Genomic DNA, 20,343 nt, shown 5'->3' on the forward strand with positions numbered 1-20,343 from the left:
TCCACCCTTTATATCTTTATTATTTATTATTATTTGATGATTATTATTTTATTTCTTTACGTTACAAACGTGTACATCAGGACATTAACAGAAAAAAGCCTGATCAAGTGTTTTAGGCTAAATAAGAGTTATTTTGTAGAAACTGTCAATCCATAGGCTGTTCTTTAATTGCTCACAGAGGAAACCCTCTTGAAATCTGTGAAAATTCCAGGCATCCAAAATATTTTGAACTGGAGTCAGCAACGGGGAGGACTCCCTCTGGTCTGCCTCCAATTTTGCTGTCTGTTGATAGCATGTGTTTATATTCTCTTTTGCAATTAAAAAGGTAGTTTTCAGACACTAAGGACAGTAAAATATGTGGCCACCCTAAAAGTGTACAAGGTCTCCAAACAGACCAGTGGAGACACGGAGCAAGGTAAGCCCCCCACATCTCTTCAGTCTGATACTTTTCAGCTTCTTACCTGTTCTTTTTCATCCCCTCCCCCTACCAGACAGGGAGTGGGGAGCTAATGCCACACGTGTCCTGTGAAGTTTCAACCTCAGACACGCTCCAGGCAATCAACAAGGCTTCACAAATACCCAGTCCTGACAGCATGGAACATTCAAAAACATGAAGTAACAGCTTTGTTGATTATGCTTGATTTACGGGCAGGACTCGGGGTTACGCTGTGTCACAAATATTGTATCTGAGCCTTTAAGGTGGGATTTCAAAAGGCACGATTCAGTATGATGCATGTCTTTCCCAGTGGTGTGGAAAATACATGACTCCTGGTTCACAGGACCATGAGTGGAGAGCATTAAACACTGACTTGTCGACTCTCTCCATAGCTCAGTGGGTGCTGAGGTTCCAGTTCATTTGTTTAAAAGGTTTAACTCCCCCAAGAAGGCAGCTTGTTGCAAGTCAAGGACTCTAGGATAATTAAAATTGGTACTCTGAACAGTCAGAAATATGTTCTTTGACCAAACTTATTCCTGTTTACTCTAATTTGTGACACTCACTCCCAGGACTACACCCACCTCTTCTCCTAAGATCTCATAAAAGGCTCTCACATTTCATACACAGAAGTTATATACCACCATTTGACTAGAATGTGTGGGATTTCCTGCCCTTCCCTGCATCCTCCCCACCGCTTTTCTTCCTTCCAATCTCTCACTATTCTTCAGGAGCCCCCAAGCCAGCCTTCTCTTCCATCCCTGTAGCTCTGAAACTGTTACTGTTACTGTTGTATGTGGGAAGACAGAGTGTTCCCAAAGAACCGTAGTTTTAATTTCTGCAGGGAATAATGGAGGATTCACTGGGATTTCCTAAGCCTCATTCCTTTAATCTGTAGTAGGCATTGAATTAACAAGGCAAAATAATAGATGATTTGTTCCAATCAGAAAGTTGAAAAAAAAACCTCTTAGATACAGAGAACAGACTAGTGGTTGCCAGAGGCAAGGGTCAAAAGGTACAAACTTCCAGTTATAAAATAAATAAGTTTTGGGGATGTGATAGACAGCATGTGACTATAGCTGATAATTCTGTATTGTATATTTGAAAATTGCTAAGAAAGTAGATCTTGAAGATTCTCATCACAACAACAAAAAAATGTTCTAACTATGTGTGGTGATGGACTTATTGTGGTGATCACTTTGTAATATATACAAATATTGAATCATTCGGTTGTATACCCAAAACTAATATTGTGTGTCAATTTTATCTCAATTAAAAAAAAACAGTAGGAAAATCACGAATTATTGGGTAAGTATCAGTTTCAATTACGTAAGGCTACTTGGTCTTTGGTAAACTTGACTGGATTATAACGTTAAAAATGTAGATTTTTGGAACAAGGAAGCAATAAAGAAAGAGACAAGAGAGACAAAACCTCTTACAAAACACATAAACCAGTTTTTGGTCTGCCTCCTTCCCTCTCATCCCATAATACATTTTATATACTCACTCTCTTCCGATGAGGACTAATTTCCAGCTTCATCACCGCACATTTGTTTAGAGTATTTAGACGCCTACAGGGCAAAGAAATAATATTAGCAAATATATGGGTATTTGATATATATTTTTTCCAAACAGATGACCTATTTAATGAGTTTCTTTATTCTATAAAAGATTATTCTATAATTTAGAAGAGTATTAGAAACTTCTTTAAAAAGTAATGGCTTAAAAATACCATTCTGTTTTTTAAGCTTCTTCATTTACATTAAGTATTACTATTTTATAGTAAAATGACACATTGCTATGGTACTATCAGGTGCTTCTTATTCTTCATGGAACAAACAACTCTCAGTGAGGAAATTTATTCTCCCAAGGGTACCTAGGTCGATCCATTAGGTAGTTCCACATACTACCACAAAATAAGAACCAGTGATGTCTCTCTCCTTTCATAGAAACAGGAACATTAACAAGGAACCAAACAGTGTTCTTGGTCAATAAAAATAAAGGTATATTCTATCTCAAATCAAAATTCAAATAGAAAAATAAACCAATTTTTAGTTGTAACAAACAATTATCTGTAACAAATAATAATCTTAGGCACTCTGTTCAAAAGTTTAGTGAGTTCTTACACAGAGAGGAAATTAGAGTCTCTTTAATACCCTATTCTTTTTACACCTTCCTATATGGGACAAGATAATGTTTAGTACAGTCATAGCAGTAGTGCAAATGATTACTGGAAAAATGTTTATACAGCAGCTTTAAGGGTTAAAATCTTTACAGAGTTCAAGACTAGGCACTTGAATCACATTCTTCTTTGGAACAAGAGTCGTATTTTCACTTTGAATACTTTTTACCCCTGCCAAGACGTAATGTCAATTTATAATTAGGGAAATAATTTAGGTTTGTTGGAAATGAAATGCTAAAAGAAAGAAACACAAAAACCAAAATAAAAATCCACCCCCAAATAAAAGTCCTCATCAGGAAATAATGAAATAGCTGAAAAAGAGAAACCCCTTTACATGTACAGAAATACACAGTCTGTAAAAGTGTGAAGGACAGCCCTCTCTAACAGCTTCCAGATGACCAGCACTTAGTCTTCCTCAAATAAACCTTCAGCAGCATATCTGCTGTCTTCCAAGGCCAGCTATCCAGTTTTTCCTACAATGGTGATTCTTCCTTTTTCATAGGATAAGAACAGTTAATTCACATGAATTCAAACTGACCAGGAGGCTGCTGGTAGGCTTTATCTTTGGGATTCTGCTCTTGCAACTTGTCTCACAACTTGATGCAGGAGGATAGAAAGTATTTTTGCCTGCTGATAAGACTGACTTTGATTTCATAGATTACTTGGTAGCCTGTTTATAGAATAAACAAAGATAACTCAGAACGCCTGTGTAGCCTGTGTTCAGAAAAATGCTCTCTGTTGACGGGGAGGGAAAGAAAACAAGTAACTAAGAAAAAGCCCAAACTTTGAAATGAGTGGATGCAAGGTCCCTCCCTAAAGGGGCATGCATTACCTAAATGACTTAGATCCACAGTGTTTGAGTTCTCAAATGTTTTCAAGATTTAAAGAATCCGGAATGGTTACAGTTAGTCTCAGGTCTGGGTTTCATTAATCAAACCTGTAATCAAATACCCACTTGACTTCATTTGGCTTTAATGGTTGAGTGGTGTTTATAACCAGGTTTACTAGGCATGGAAGCCTTTGGCAGCGGGGGGAGGGACTCACTTCACAAATTCTAGATTTGAGTCAAACAAAAAAGACCCTGGAGGCTAGTTTTATAAAGGTCAACGTTATCTTTTTTTTCTGTTGGTAGCACTAAACTAATGGCAGTTCCATTTTGAAGCCTAGAAGTTATTCCCTGGAGTTTCTGTAAGATTCATTTATTCCCAGGACCTCCAAAGAATGCCCACTGGTGAGATCTTAGCTCCTTGGAGAGGGATCACACTGACACAAAATAGTCACAGCTGGATGAAAGGGGGCTCGCTCTGGGTCAGGCACCGTGCCTCGGCACCTCTTAGGTCTTATTTCACCCTGGTCCCCACAACAACCCTATGGCACAGATATCACTGTTTTCCTTCCTTTTATAGATGAGGACATGGGGGGGGGGGGGTTGGAGAGGTCATGAATCTTGTCCAAGGCCCCAAGAGTAAAACATGGCGGCTCTGACACTCAAAAACAGTGTATCCTGCATTCTTTTCCAAAATTAATCTTAATGATGCTAATAATACACAGGAGCAGCTTATGTCCCATATATGATTCCCCAAACGAGTGGCAGCACACTGGTATCACGCACCATCTGTCTGGAAGGCGGGGTTGCTCCAACCCCCCAGAGCCCTCACCGGGGCCCAGCTCCACAGGAATGCGTCAGGCTTATCTGCTGGGCAGCCTGTACCCTGCTCTGAAGAGGGAGGGGGGACAAGGTGGCTGTCAAAGGCTCATGACTTTGGCTGCAGGGAGCTGTAAGCACCCTGATAAAAGCACAGCAGGCAGGCATTTGGGCCTCATTTAAAATGAAATGGAGGAAAAACCACAAGAGACATATAAGAAAAGAAAAAGGAACAATTTTCCAAGTCAGACCTGACAAAAATTGTTCCAGTTCTTAAAAATACTTTTTTGGAATTAGCACAATTGCTTTAAAAATTTACTTGCTTCCTTTTAATAGAACAGAAATAGTAACAAAGATGAAATCCACCATGTGGCAGGCTGCTTGACCTAGCTGAGGGGTTTCAAGGGCTGCTTTACAACAAAGTGTGGGACTGAAGATGAGAGTTGGGCTATGTACTTATCATTATACGATTATCACCTTATTTACATAATTCTTTGGTGAGTTGATGGGAGTCGGTTGTTAACTCCAAAGGAAAACAGTGATACGGAATATTTTTCAGAAAAGAGACAAGATCATTTCAATGTTCTATAGACTCAACGTGGGCCTTGAACTCATGTCCCTGAGATCAAGAGTTGTATACTCTTCTGATAGAGCCGGCCAGGTGACCAAAGACAAAGATCATTTCAGAAGACATGTTCTGATAGTAGGTCACAGATTTGCATTATTATGTATATACTTTAAGGTAAGCAAACCACTCCCCCAGTATTTTTTTTTTTCACTCCCCCAGTATTAATACTGAATGTGATCTTCTCACGGTCTTGGCCTTATCATTGGGTTGGATTATATAGCAAAACCAACAAGACTGGGACAAGAGCTGATCCCTCCAAGGAAATAAATACAAAAATCCCTTATAAGTATATGGGTAAGAATGTTCGTGAGTGATCCAAATCCAAAAAATGTGGTAGTTTCATAACTAACTTTTGGTCACTATCAAACTTTGTATTAAGGATCACCATGATCCTCAGGAAAACATTAAGTTGGGGGTGCCTGGGTGGTTGTCAGTTAAGTGTCTAACTCTTAGTTTCGGCTCAGGTCATGATCTCAGGGTTGTGAGACAGGGAGTCGGCTTAAGATTCTCTGTCTCTTTCCCTCTGCCCCTCCTGTTCATGCTGTGTCTCTTTCTCTCTCAAATAAATAAATCTTTTTTAAAAAAAAGAGAAAGAAAAAACATTAAGTATACAAGCCTTCCCCTAAGTAGAGTCTGCTAAAAAATCACCAAATATTCTGAGTGTTTATAATATATCTTTAAGCAGAACACTAGTGTGTACATGGGAGCAGTTCTAACATCTGTGTGTGGGTGTAGAGGTGGGGAAGGTAGCAGGAAAGAGAAACCAAAAAAATTATTTTGTTTTAAACAAATTTAAAAACATTTTATTAAAGGTAAAAATGTTAAAATTGGTATTTAATAATATTTTATGAAGTAATACTTGGCAACTGAGTTTGGGTAATCCTATTACCATATACATATTTAAAACCAACTTCCCAAAATATTTCAACAGGGCAAAAGATGGAGGTCTATAAGAAGTCTGTCCCTCTGGAGAGAACTTGACAGATTACAAATTTTCGAACCACACTACAGCTTCATGATTTACTGGCCCTCGAATTCCATGGACTGAGAAACTATGTGGAAGAGGTGAGTATAGCTAAGGAGATGAATATCACATCATCAGGAAAACAGCTATCTTCCACTGCTGTGCTAACAACTCAGAACCTGTAGTGCATTTCTAAAGAAGATGCCCTCATCGTTTTCTTCAGAACATTTGTTTAGGTCTCTCAAAAGGAAAATAATTTGCCTTGAGCAGTCTTGGTGAACACAGACAAGAGCCCTGAAGGTTTCCATTACAAACAAGGTAATGACCGTTACTATGAATTCTGAAGCATTTCCTTTTTTGTAAAGAGAACCCAACTTCAATACTTTCTCCACATATTCAAATCTGGGCCTCCAATTTTGGCGTAATTATTTTCTTTTCTTTTTTCTTCTTTAAGATTTTACTTATTTATTCATCAGAGACACATAGAGAGGCAGAGACATAGGCAAAGGGAAAAGCGGGCTCCCTGTGGGGAGACTGATGCAGGACTCGATCACAGGACCCTAGGATCATGATCTAAGCCAAAGGCAAATGCTTGACCACTGAGCCACCCAGGCATCCCTGTGCCTAATAATTTTCAAAGCACTTTGACACCCATTACCTCATTTCCTCCTCATACTTAACCTCTGAAACATCATCCTCTGCACCCACGAAAATGGAAACCCAACTAGCATACACTGCAGAGTCCAAATACAGATGAAGGTTTAGCTGTTTCTATGCTTTTCTTTTCACAAAAGATCCAGAAACACAGATTTATTCCCTTTAAAGAGAAGTGACTTTTGGAATAGAACGGAGAGCTAGTGGAAATCACAATGTGCCATGGTTGACTGTCTCCTCAGAGGAGGGCAACTAAATTTCAAACTGATATTAAAAGAAAAAAAAAATCAAGAATCTAATTATGACTAGTTTGGGTTGCAATGTTGCAGTGATATTTTTATGACCCAGAAATTCCTAAGCTGTTGTTGCTGTTCTGAGGGCCCACTTACTAAGTGGCATAAAATGTGTGAAATGGTTGATCTGACTCAGTGCGTAAATATTTCCTAGGATCCATCTTATGAGTGACCTCATTTATATGCGTTATCACCAATGATGAATTGAAAAATAAATTAATTCTACCCCACAGCTAAGCATTAAAACATTTTAAAAATGTCTGGAGTCGTTTACATTCCAGATGTTGACTTCTCTCCCAAACTGTATTAGTGACACTTTCTCATTCCCTAATGACATAGGGCATTACACACTACAGTGTGGGACTTGGGATCACATTGCTTTCAGAAAATGTGTACATACCCTGGACATTTCTAAGCAGCCGTTTAATTGGATTTGAAAAGTGACAGGGTTTCGTGGTTAATACGGCATTTTTTCCCCGTCAACCATGAGAACTAGTCTATTTCCTACACTGTTCTAAAGAGCCTACCTATCTTTCCCTAACCACTGCTTAAGTTAGCAGATTCACAAATTGCCTTACATAAGAAAGGCAAAAAATAGTACTTTTGCTGAACTGCAATGCTTTCTTTGCTTACAAAGGAGAAATAAATACTGTCATTCTACCTTAAAGATGTTTTTTTTTATTTTTTATTTTTTTTATTTTTTATTTTTAATTTATGATAGTCACAGAGAGAGAAAGAGAGAGAGAGAGAGAGGGGCAGAGACACAGGCAGAGGGAGAAGCAAGCTCCATGCACCAGGAGCCCGACATGGGACTTGATCCCGGGTCTCCAGGATCGCGCACTGGGCCAAAGGCAGGCGCCAAACTGCTGCGCCACCCAGGGATCCCCTTAAAGATGTTTTTATAAGTTAAAATACGTACTGATAAGAGAAAATTCATTTCGAATTTACGCATAGAATCACGATGCGAATTTTTTTCTGTGTATAATTGTCCCCCGAAATTCAGCTTTTATAGTTTATAAGTTTTGAGAAAAATGACGAAGGATGAATAACGTAAAAATGAATAAAATGTCATGAAGCATTTGAAAGGATTATCAGTGTCTCATCATTGTCTGCTACATGTTTTATCACTTCCACTTCATTAAACCCACCAGCTGCCCCTTAGCCTAAAGACCTATCAGCACAACGAACAAGGATTTCTGACAGTTTTATTCACATTTCACATCAATGCTCATTTACTGCCTGTCCACTGTAGCTTAAAAGCTGTGCTGAGTTATTTTACAGACTTATTTAATCCTATTGTTACTTTTTTGTACCTGGGGAAGCTGAAGAGGTTCAGAGAAGCTTCTCTGGAATTCCAACAATGGTTCTTTTGACTCTAACACGCCATAACTCCCCCACCTCTATTTATTCCTCTGAATGTGTTATTTTCGTTCAATGTAACAGCAACTTTGACTCTGATAGGGCACCTGGTTGGGACTGTACACTCAGTTACATTGCTTTTTAAAAAACTCTATTCCAAGTTTCCAGGCCATTTGAATGTTGTTTCAGCAATCATATGGTATTGAATATGCAATGGTCTAAGTACCTCCTAGGTCAGTGTCATTTAATGGCAATAATAAGTAACAAGATGTTACTGACTTAATTAGTAGAACAAGGGTAAGCAAAAAACATTTTGATGATAATATTTCATTCCTAAACCAAAAAAAAAAAAAAAAAAAAAAAAGAAGGAAAAAGAAAACATTTCCATTTACCTGCATAAAGCCTCAATGGCATCTCTGTCCAAAAAGTCATGCTCTCTCTTGACCGAGGAAATATCAATGGGGAACAGAAGATCTGTAAGAAAAATAAAAATGCATTTACTGAACACCTAAATTCTTGCCAATCTAGCCCGGTTTAGCAGAGGGCAAAAAAAAGTAATTTCTTGAATACCTACTGTGTGCAGGACACCTCCCTTCCTATCAAGCGCTATGAGAGAATAAAGCAACTTTCGAGTAGTCCATCAGTGTCCTGAAGGAGCTTAGATGTAAAGCGGTCTGTAGACTCAAATAAATATCCCTTCTTGTCAGATAAGTAGTTCAAAACACTGTTCCACCTTTAAACAAATTGTCAGGCAACAGAGCCCTGCTATAAATTATAGTTTAAGCCAGAATCAACACCAGGAGGATCCTTCCTTTCAACGTGGTGGTGGTGGTGGTGGTGGTGGTGGTGGTGGTTGTCCTTCGTGTGTGTCTGCTCACATTTGATCAGGGGAAGAGGTCATGGAAAACTGAGCCAAGGAAAGGTCTACAGAACAATGGCAAGTGGTAGTAAATGGAATCTAACCATTTGCATGACATCAAAAGCTAAAGAGAATTCAGGATATGCTATTTTTAAACAAATATTAGCACTTCCATATGGCTTTTCAGGAGTTTATATAACTCCCCCTAAAACAAAAGGCCAGCTACAAAGCTGCTGTAGAACAATAGAAGCCCAAATCCTTTAATCTCTAGGAGAGTTCAATGCTCTTAGAATACTAGGAGGTATATCAGAACCAAAAAGGAGAAAGGGGGAAAAAGTCAATATGATAGAAGAATTCCCTTTTTTTTTTTATCCCTTGTTGATAAATGCATCAAGAAGAGGAGAAGAAGACTGGCAGCACCACTGTGGAAATTTACAACAGCTCTGGAACTGCCACTAGATAAAAACAAGTTACTTTCTTTGGAGTCCCAGCTATTAGGGTATAATTGGTCTTTCCTGTAGAATGCTTACATAATATGATGAGTAAGAGTTCTTCGGTACACCTCTGTGGGTCAGGAATGGGCAAAATAAGTCAGCACAGCAGGAAACTGGGATTGCCATAACCAAACAGAAACAAAAACAAAACAAAACAAAAAAACAAAAAGCCAACCCCATGGCCTCTGAAATGGCTAATGCTTTATACTGGGATAGACAAGGCTCTTAGGAGTTCTGGAGATGCAAGTGATTAGCAATTTTCTAGTTCTTGGGTTGACTGTTAGATTTTCATAGTTTCCAACTTCCAGTTACTGGTTTCACAGAATGGAGCTCCTTATTCTTAACAATTTCTTTGCTAGAGATAATGGTTCAGAGTGATTTTTTTTTAATTTTGGAAACAACATAATTAGCGTTACAGTCCAATTTTTTTTTGTTGAAGGCATAGAGTTAGATTACGTTTATTGTTCCTTGAATAACATAGGCAGACCAAGGAAGCAGCCCAGGATTTACAAAGACATATATGAAATTTAGTATTGCAGTAATTTATCTCTTCATTATTTTATAGACCAACTCTATTGGCATATAGTGAATGTAAACAACCAGGGCAGACTGTGAAACTCTTTGAAGGTTGTGACATTTTATTTCACCTTGAGCTATTAAATAATAGAGCTGATAATAATGAATAGATTTTGAATACTTCTGAAGGGTAACATCAGATCTATAAATGTAAATGAAAAGCTCACATGTCTGTTAAGTATCCAGGAGATCATGACTGTCTTATTTTAACAATTCTAACTTACCCAGAACTGTGTAACTATAAATTTCTATTAAAAAACAAACCAAAAAAACCCCCAAAAAACTGTTGGGTAGGTAGGGATTAAATGTAAGAGAGAAGCGAAATAATTAAATGCATAATTTTCTCTTACTTGCCTAGACTCTTCTGAAAGGACTGGCTTTTGAAAGATATACTTTGTTAATGTATAGAAGTTCTTCAGGTTAGGATTTAATCTTCCAGCTTGGGTTTAAGGGCAGGAAGTATAAATTGTCAAAGACCAAACTAAAGCAAAACAGGAAGACCAGGAATGTGTGGGTTGGTGTGTAGTGTGTGTATACTCACCCTGCACACAGGACAAAGGACAGAAATTACTACCCAGAACTATATACAGTATATTCCTATATATACAAGTTCAAAAGACTTGTAAATGTGAAGAGATCCCAAATATATTCTGTGCAAAGGTAGTCTGAATGTTAGGATTCATCAAAAAGTAAGACAGAGACTGGAAATGAGTCTTAGCAAACATACACTCACAAGAAAGTGCTGCTTGGCAGCAAATCAACACCAAAAATGAACATAATTGAAGGAAATTTGATTTCTAAACAGGAGAACAAAAGGAACAGAAGGACAGCCACCTTACTGCCACTGCAAATGCAATTATCTTTCCCCATCTCCAGTGGAGCTGTGAATTGAATGCAATAGATTGGTCCCTCCCCAACCCTCCCCACTTCCAAGCCCTTCTGAAAGACAAAGATACTGTAAATGTTATTAGGTCAGAAATTCTCTCTAAAGGAAAGATAAGCAACTCCACCATAATAAGCATGCAGGTTAACCAAGTACCATAAAAGAGAGAGAGGGAGAGAGAGAGAGAGAGAAAGGAAAAAGGAATTGGAAATACTCCCTATAATGCAGGAATAATAAAGATATTTTACATAGTCTAGCAATAAAACAATTCTGAATCCAACTTCATGGGAAAATACTGCACATTCAATCTGGGCTACAATGAGGAAGACTAGGCATTATAAATTAGGCAATGAAATAATTTAGCTGAATGAGCTAGGAAAATAAAAATGATCTCTATGGTCTCTGCTGGATTTGCTTCTGGGGAGCCCACCCACCCACCCCATAGCTCCTCAAGATAGCCTGCTGATCATGTCTAGCACTACCAAACTTGCAAACTATACCCACTCTTAGTATTGGCTTTTTGTTCGCGTGTTAAAGAAGGTTGGCAATGACCCCTAGCTCTACCCAAGAGCCCAATGCCACTGTTACAGGAAGTAGTCTGATTGTTATTACCCTACAAGAAGAGAAGAGTAAAAGACATGATTTTAAAACTATTTATTATGAGAAAAGTTGAACATCTTTGGTGAAAATATTTAAGTGACATCATTTCAATTCAATCGTATAGAAATTTTGTCACATGGTGGCTATCTCCTAGCAGTTCCCTTCCTAAGAAGCTGATGAAAAAGATGTATTTTTTAGATGTAAATCAACCAAAATTATGGTTTTTTTTTTGAGATTCTGGCAATCCCTTTATTCTTTGATGTCTGAATTATATTTTTATTTCTATAAAATAGGTAACATTCATCACAGTGTTGAGCATCCCTGTTGCTGTAAATAGTGGCTTGTTGATTAGTTGAATGGATGGGATGGGATGGATAGGATGAATGAATCAATGAATGAGAGACATGTAGTGTCATCATCTCAGTAGAGTTAAAGAAACAAAGAATGCTCAAGGTAGAAGAAGCTCTGGAAGTCATTTAACTTACTCTCAATTTAGGAAATCACTTTACTATTCACCCAACCTTTACTTGAAAATTACCCATAAAAATGGAGTTCACTGGTTCACAACTATAATTCTCAGTAGAGTTAAAGAAACAAAGAATGCTCAAGGTAGAAGAAGCTCCAGAAGTCATTTAACTTACTCTCAATTTAGGAATCACTTCACTATTCACTCACTTTTGCTTGAAAATTACCCATAAAAATGGAGTTCACTGGTTCACAACTATAATTCTTTTTAAATGACTTCACATAGAGTATGATAAAAAAAATCCCACATTAATGAACATCCTATTCATCTTGCCACGTGTATGGTATGCTCCACCCACTATGGGCAGCCAGAGGCTCAGGATGAGTCACACCTGAGGAGCTCTTCATCCTCAGCCAGTTATCTGAATGACCCCCAGGGAACTGATTACGAAGTGAAGGAGTAAAAAATTGGAAATCGGCCTAGATCTTTCCTTTTTTTTTTAGGTCCCTTTTCCTTAGTTAAAAATTTGAATGGCACAGAAAAAATAATATTCATTAAATGACAACCTAAACAAAAATAAAAAGTCTAATTATAACCTGGGAACTATCTATCTGCAATACATGACCAAGAAAGGCTTACTACTTAGAATAGAGAGCTGTTATAAATCATTATGAAAAGTGCAATCAGCTCATGAGAAAAACGGGCAACAGACATTTCACAGAAGAGCAAATACAAATGGCCAGATGATATGAAGAAACGAGTATTATCATTTATGATTAGGGAATTGGAAGTCAAAATATATCTGGTGATTGGCAAAAATTAAAGTCTGACAATATCCAGTATTGAAAGCACATGAACAGGATCTTTATATATTACTAATAGGAATGAAAATTCATACAGATACTTTTGAAAAATCTGGATTATAAAACTGAACATACACGTTTTCTATTACATGGTAATTCTGCTCCTCAGTATACGGACAAGACAAATTATTGCAGGTGTACCACGAGACTACAAAACAGTACAAGAATGTTCATAAGCCTACAGTTTATAAAAGCAAAACAGAAAAAGCCAAAATGCCCACCAATCAGAGTATGAATGAGAATAAACTGTGGTCTACTCACACAACAGGCTATTACACAGCATTCAAAGCAAGTGATCTAGAGGGACACACAGTACAGAAGAATCTTAATATACCAATTAGTGGAGAAAATTAAATCTTACAAGATTACATAGAGCATAAGACCCCTTTTATAAGGGTAAAAGCAAATTTATAAAACTTTATATATTAGGAAAATGCCATAAAACTATCTAAAAGGAAAGCAAGAAAATGACAAAAGTTTCAGGATGACAGCTACTTTGGGCAAGGGGTAGTGGAGGGACCTAATGGGGCAACACATTGGGTGCATTATTATCAAGGTCCTAGCTTTTGTTTTGAGTGGTGGAGGTCTTAGGACTTGCTCCATTGTTTTCTTAATGAAATATTTTAATAAATGATAAAATATCGGAAAATAAATTGTAGATCAGTGATATCATGAACCAAGGATATGAACATGCTAATTAAAAAACAACCAAAACAAAACAAAAATAACATTCCCCTACTCACCTTCGTAAAGCTGTGCATACTGGGGGAAACCTGTTGCCCGTAGCCAATCACAAGCTTCCTTGGCTTCAATTTCTGCAACAGAACAGAAGAAAGACAAAAATGTCAGTCATGTGTACCTCAGCCTGCTTTCTTCCTTAACAAACTCTGATTTTGCTATATACACAAAATACATCACCTGACAATGGCTAAGCAAAACAAACAAACAAACAAACACACAGTTCAAATGGTTTAAAATATGGTGCATCTTTTTAGACTTTAAAAAATGCATTTTTATCTATCGTTCCTTAAAAAATAAAAATGGGGTCCTAGCAGTAGGTTACTCTGTGCTGCTTCTATGTTCTGGTTACAAATGACTATGAAAATAGGGTGTAACAAGCAGGTTGAAGAGGGATTAAATATTTTGGAGCCGAGATGGTCTAACCTGGTTTACTTTTCACATCAACAGATGGCCACAAATACATGTGACACCCTGGAAAAGACTAACCTGCCCAAAGGAACAGACTTTCCCCCAAAAGGATGCACAGAAAAGGCCCAGGTGCCATGGCAATGTGCCTTTAGGTGCATCCAGCAGTAGAGGCCAGGCTGCCAGGTGACCCAGAGGGCATTAAGTCAATAAATCCCACAGTCTTGGCAGACTGAAATGCCTAATAAAGCTCTACTTCCTTGTGGTTAACATCTTGTAGATAGTATTGATAAACAGAAAGGCCAAGAAAGAGCAACTGACACACTGTGTTCAAACTCACTCAAGCACATATTTACAATCCTGTTAAAACTGACTCAGAGAGGCGGTCCAGGGCACCTTCATTAGTTTCTCTGCTTGCACAAAAAAATATCCTTTCAATTCTTCTTTCCACCTTCCTCAGGCCATTAGAGTACTTAGGTGTATAAGGTGATTCACTCATTTATTAATGTCTCAACATTGCTTATTTATTCTGGATTCAAATCTTTATTAAGCATCTCTCCTCTAAGCCAGATGGAGGTGCACAATCCATATTAGAAGTATACATATCTTACTTTTGCCTAGTAACTTTACAGTTCGAAGTATTTTTTCCCTATTATTTCATGAGCTCCTTGGCCTGTAAAGAAAGGCAATTAAAAACACTCAAGAGCACCTGGGTGCCTCACTGGTGGAGAGTCTGCCTTTGGCTCAGGCTGTGATTAGGGATCCTGGGATGGAGTCCCACATCAGACTCCCTATGGGGAGCTTGCCTCTCCCTCTGCCTATGTCTCTGCCTCTCTCATGATTAAATAAATAAAATCTAAACAACAAAAAAAGAATTGTCCAGTATGAATTACCCGTACTTAACATTTTTTAATGTAATGACATATACCTTGTCTCAGAAAGGAATGAAAGCAGCTTTACATAAAATCATAAAATAAACATTTTCCAGAAAACTGTATTGCTGGAAAAACCTATAAAAGCTCAACGTTTTATTTTACAGAACGAAGAAACTTTTTTTCTCTATCTCTGTGGCCCCTGCTCAAAGACAGACATGGAAAGAAAAAAAAAAGGCTAAGTGTTTGTTTAAAAAAATATTTTAAATAACTCACTCCTGACTATTTGGAGGTTATTTCCATGGAACAGATTGTTAGACTCTGAACAATGGATTATCAAAAAGTATATGCTCTTGCTTTCTTAATATTTTACTCAACAAGTGGTGAGTAACCAGAAATTCTCAATGTCCACTCTTTTTTGACTATATTCAGACATGACACTGGGTCAGCATATGCACAAAAGCCTTAATTAGACACACTTTACCAGCTAATATTGCCACCTCTTCAGACCATGATGTTCCTGATTTTCTGATTAAAATGGCTTCCTGCTAAGAGGCACTTAAGATATGAGGTATTTTCTTAAAAACCTTTACATTTATTTATATAATGCCTTACAAATTACCAAGCATTCTCATATATATTGCTTGTTTAAGGCCCCGAGTGATTTCAGGAGCCCACAGATGCCTATTGCTGAATTGTCATTCTCTTACTCACTTCCCAACACTAAGGAAAATGAAAAGCTGCCAAATGACCACAAATTCATTTAAAAAGCTATGTCCAAATAGCCACTCCGCTTAGGGCCACGTGGGTAGAAAGAATTGATGTGAGCAGGGAAAGGTTTGCATCTTCAGCAGATAATCTAATTAAAGGATGACAATGGCTAAAAATCAGTATTTTCAAGAACTTCAGAGATCCAGAAATGTTACCCTCCTTTTCCCTACCCTGAAATAGATGAAAATGTGTCTTTCTTTTGGATATGAAACACGGGAAATAGGCAAGTCTCTATCTCTCTTACATTTAAGAATGCCCACTCATGAAAACTTGGGTTGCAGAACAAATGGAAACTCAACACACTGTGTCTGTAGAAATCAGAATGAAAACACTGGAAAAACTGTAAAAAGTTGTCATTTTTAAAAAAATAAATGGAATAGTTCTTGACTTTACTCCTACTCATTTCCAATTATCAAGAGAAAATGGTAATAACATTCGAATGCAAGTACTGATTTAAAAAAAAATCAGTATTTTCATTTTATTTAACATGAAATGAACCTATGTCTACATCTAAGTCAGGTAGAGAACACCTTTCCTAGTTTCACGTGCCACCCCCCGCCCAATGCAAACCATTACTTTCCTTCCTGTCTCTCAACTAAAATTCCACATCTCAATTCTCTCCTCTCTCAGAGAAACCATCACACCTCTAAAGCTACAGCCTTGATCTTGTCTCTCTCTCACAAATTCACTAGAGCGCCATTGCTTGGAAAATCTAGTCTAAATAGCTCTGTGTGGTTTTCTGGGCTCTCCATGAGGCAGGCAACCTAATTGTTCAGCTCCCTGTATTCACTCTATCTCCTAGTCATAGGATGCTCACTGCTCATCTCACTATACATCACCGTGACTTCCTGGCATGAAATGCTCTCCCATCTTCTCAGTGTAAAATTTCACTCGCCCTTCAAGGTCGATCCATCCCAAATGCTGCCTTCTCTAAGCAGATCTCCCAGATGCCTCTTGACAATTCTATCAATGGCTAACTTTTATTGAGTGCTTACTATTTGCAAGGACCTGTAAGCATTTAAGGCATATTAATTCATTTCCTTTTCACGTTGATCCTAAAACACAGATTACTAATATCATCCCCAAGATACAGAGGTGAGGAACTAAGCAAAGAAATAACTTCTTTTTTTTTTTTATAACTTCTTTTTTTTAAAAAAATTATTTACTTGAGAATGAGAGAGCGGGAGCGGGGGGGGGGAGGGGCAGAGGGAGAAGTAGTTGAGCAAGGAGCCCAACTTGGGGGCTGGATCTCAGGACTCTGAGATCATGACCTGAGCTGAAGACAGATGCTTAACCGACTGAGCCAACCAGGTGCCTCGAGAAATAACTTCTTAGAATGGGTTTTCTTTACATTCAAATACCACAGTACAGAGAGAACTAAGACTAATAAATAAACAAGACAGGGGCTCTTGGGTGGCTCAGTCAGTTAAGCGTCTGACTCTTGATTTTGGCTCAAGTCATGGTCTCAGGGCTGTGAGAGAGACCCCTGTGTTGGTCTCTGCACTGGGCAGGGAGCCTGCTTACAAGTCTCTCTCTCTCCCCTTCTACCCCTCCCATGAGCAAGACAGTTTCTTCCCTTAAAAAATATAGAACAACAAGCAACACTTAACATATTAAAACCATGTACATATTGCATTTCTTAGTCACTAAATCCCGATGTCTGTTTTTGGAGGCCTCTCCCCTGGCTCTAAGGTATGACTTTTTCTTCAGTATATGCAACTATGAGGATGACTTTTTAAAAATATTCTCCACCAGGCAAAAATGCAATCAGAAACTAAAAGTACAATGGAAATACAAGGTCACTTTAATACCTGGATTTTCTCTGAGCAAACAACAGACAAAATGTGTTAAGGAGGAAACAGGAAATATTTATTGGAAACAGCTTTAGTGGTTAGTTGTATAAGATGAATGAGGTCCAGGAGACTCTTTTGCGTAAGGCTGGGAGCCATTTAGTCCATATTTGCACATTTCCTGGCACTATGGGATGACCCTATCTTCCCCCTACCCCTCAACAGTGAGTTAAACAGAAATCCCCCAGCGCCGTCATCATTCTGTTGAACCCGCTGATCTTAACCGGTTGAGCAACAGTAATTGGGTCCAGGATGTGATTACTTCCATCTTCTGTGTGCCCTACCTTCACAGTGGGAACTGTCAGGCTCTCTGCCTTCTTTGACAACATGCTACCAAAATCAGGACTCAAGGCAAATGCCACAGCTACACAGAATGTAGCTGTTAAAAGTCTAAGGAATTGGAGGAATGCAAGAAAATTCAAGCACTTTCCAGATTCCTTGGATTCCCCCAAATATGACAGACCTATGGGTAAAGATCCATGGAAATGCTGATGCTTTTACAACCACAGAGCAGCTCCTTAAGCTATGTGAAGGCATGTAGTATTTTCTAATCCAAAACAAAATTCATTTCTCTCCCCTGGTCACACAGATTAATTCCAACAGAAGGAGATTGTTCTTACCGATTTTCCAGCCTCCAATGAGTTGGCCAAGTTTACAGGACTGCCACGCAGCTGGGCCCATATATACTGGGCAGTGGGCTTCACATGTCAGCCCACTGGAGAAGCGCACCATGGCTTTAAAACCCTGATCTCAGTGGTTCTCAGCTCTGTATGCAATAGGCACCATGTTGGGGGAGCTTTCTAAAACCACCAACCACCACCCACTCCCAGGCATTTGGGTTTTCTCAGTCTAGGGAGTACCCAGGAAGCACCTTTTTAAAAAAGCTCTCTAGGTAAATTTAAGGGTAGCCTGGATTGAGAACAACTGATCCAGACTACACTGCTCTGTATTCTTGCTTCAGGAACTCTTTCTCCCCAGATTATTTTAATAGTGTCCCAACTAAATTTGGTGATAAGCTTTGCCCCTCCCTGTCCACAACAAATCTGTCCTAGTCCAAGAATACCTGAACCCTGGATTCGCTTTTATGAAGCACATAATTCATTATGTCAGCCCCCTGCTTCTGATTCTTCAATGACTTTGTCACCTTCCAGATATAATCCAAACTTCTCAGCAGACCCACAACCTTCATTTGGCCTCTGCCTTTTCCATTTGGCTCCTGGAAGGCCTCCAAATGCAAGCTTTGTTCATCTTCCCGAACTCCTTGGGGTTCCTAGGAGACACCATGCTCTCTCATGCTGCGAGCTCTTAATCTGTTCTCACTACCACCCCAAATTTCCCCTTCTCTCTATCCCATCAACTTCTCTGCCCCATCTTTCCCCCCATGCTGGGTGAGGTGCACCTATCAAAAGCTTCTTAATTCATTTGTATATCCTGAGAAGATGACTCTTCCACATTGGAAGCACAAATATAGTTGTTTGAAGGAAAAGAGAATCCATTAAGATTATCCTTCCTTCAAAAACAAAGAACTATAATATGACCCCCTTTCCTTTATCAATTAATAAAAATAAATGTTAAACAGAAACAACTGCCAAAGAGTAGTTATCAGGAGTTATATGTAAAATGAATTCCGAGATGGGCTAGGTCAGATAGCAGAATGCATATATTAATATCTATTACACTCTAACGTTATCTAATCACAGCAAAGATTTTGACTAGCAACTTAACAACATTCCTACTCTCAGATGCCTAAAAACATTCTGAACATCTGGTGTGCATATTCTGAAATAAACCAGTTAGGAAGCTTCTGGAAGACCAGTTGATATTAATTCTAAGGCTGTTAGCCCAACAGTAGCTGACCCAGGTCCACCTTTAGGTATATTCTAGTATAGTCATACATTTACGTGAAGCCAATCATCCTTCATTTTCCCCTTTACTCAGTTTTAATTTATTGAACATCTACTAAGTGTGCTGTCAGCTGTGGTCAGGGATAATCAGACACAGGTTCCTGCCCCGAAGCAGGAAGCCAAATGGAAAGGTAATTCACAGTTGAGTACATGGTGTCCTATGATTCTCTACTAAGGAAAGATCTGGTTTCCTAAGGGCTATTCTAAGGCCCTTGTGTTTGTTAAGTCCCAAGTGACCTGGTACAGGCAGCAACGAGTCCCCATGTTATAGGTGAAAGCCCAAGTCCTAACTATGGCCTGCACACTCTAGCTTCTTCATACACCACATTGGTCACCCCATCTCCCTGTGGCTATCATCTAGCCACATTGGCCTCTTCTCACCCACCCTGTACTCCCCTTCCTGATTTATTTTTTTCCCTTCCAAAACATTTATTATGTTTACTTTCTGTCTCTCCTCTGTAAGCTCTGAAAGGGCAAGTTTGTCTACTTTCCTCTCTGATATATCCCAAGCACCCACAGTAGTGTGGAAAACACAACGTAGTTGCTTGATAAAGAAATATTACATAAATACAGCATGATTTTTTTTCTTGCAAAGTGGTCTTAATTTTTCTGACCAGGATCCATAATAAGAAATACAGTTTACATTATAACCTGGTACACAATTGTACATATGCATGCGTGTATCACACACGCATTATTTACGTACACAAACACGTGTTTGCAGAAGCAATGCCAACTGAAACGAGTTTCATCAAATAACACTTAAAATACATAATGCATCCTTACATTTTTCTATTCCATTTAAAAAATGGTTATTTGTGCCCTACCAGAGCAACTGGTTTGAAATGTATTATTCTCACACTATAGCTTTTTCTTACAAAGAAAGAAAAAAAAGCAAACT

General features: G+C 38.4%; 1 protein-coding gene across 10 annotated transcripts in view; it reads right to left on the minus strand.

Moving 5' to 3' along the window:
• The window catches only part of DLC1 (DLC1 Rho GTPase activating protein), a 493,459-nt gene that overhangs the window by 16,463 nt on the left and 456,653 nt on the right, over positions 1-20,343 (minus strand). For 8 of the 10 annotated variants that reach the window (XM_025475287.3, XM_049094618.1, XM_025475382.3 and 5 more), the window contains 3 exons: positions 13,643-13,714; positions 8,551-8,632; positions 1,941-2,004 (listed from right to left, as the gene is read on the minus strand). In XM_025475287.3, the coding sequence (XP_025331072.1) occupies positions 1,941-2,004; positions 8,551-8,632; positions 13,643-13,714 (218 nt within the window). Of the gene's footprint in view, positions 1-1,940; positions 2,005-8,550; positions 8,633-13,160; positions 13,197-13,642; positions 13,715-20,343 lie in introns of those variants that run through there. The other 2 variants (XM_049094619.1, XR_007402564.1) reach the window with 2 other exon arrangements.

This window comes from Canis lupus, chromosome 16, assembly GCF_003254725.2.
Source record: "Canis lupus dingo isolate Sandy chromosome 16, ASM325472v2, whole genome shotgun sequence".
Lineage (NCBI taxonomy): Eukaryota > Metazoa > Chordata > Mammalia > Carnivora > Canidae > Canis > Canis lupus.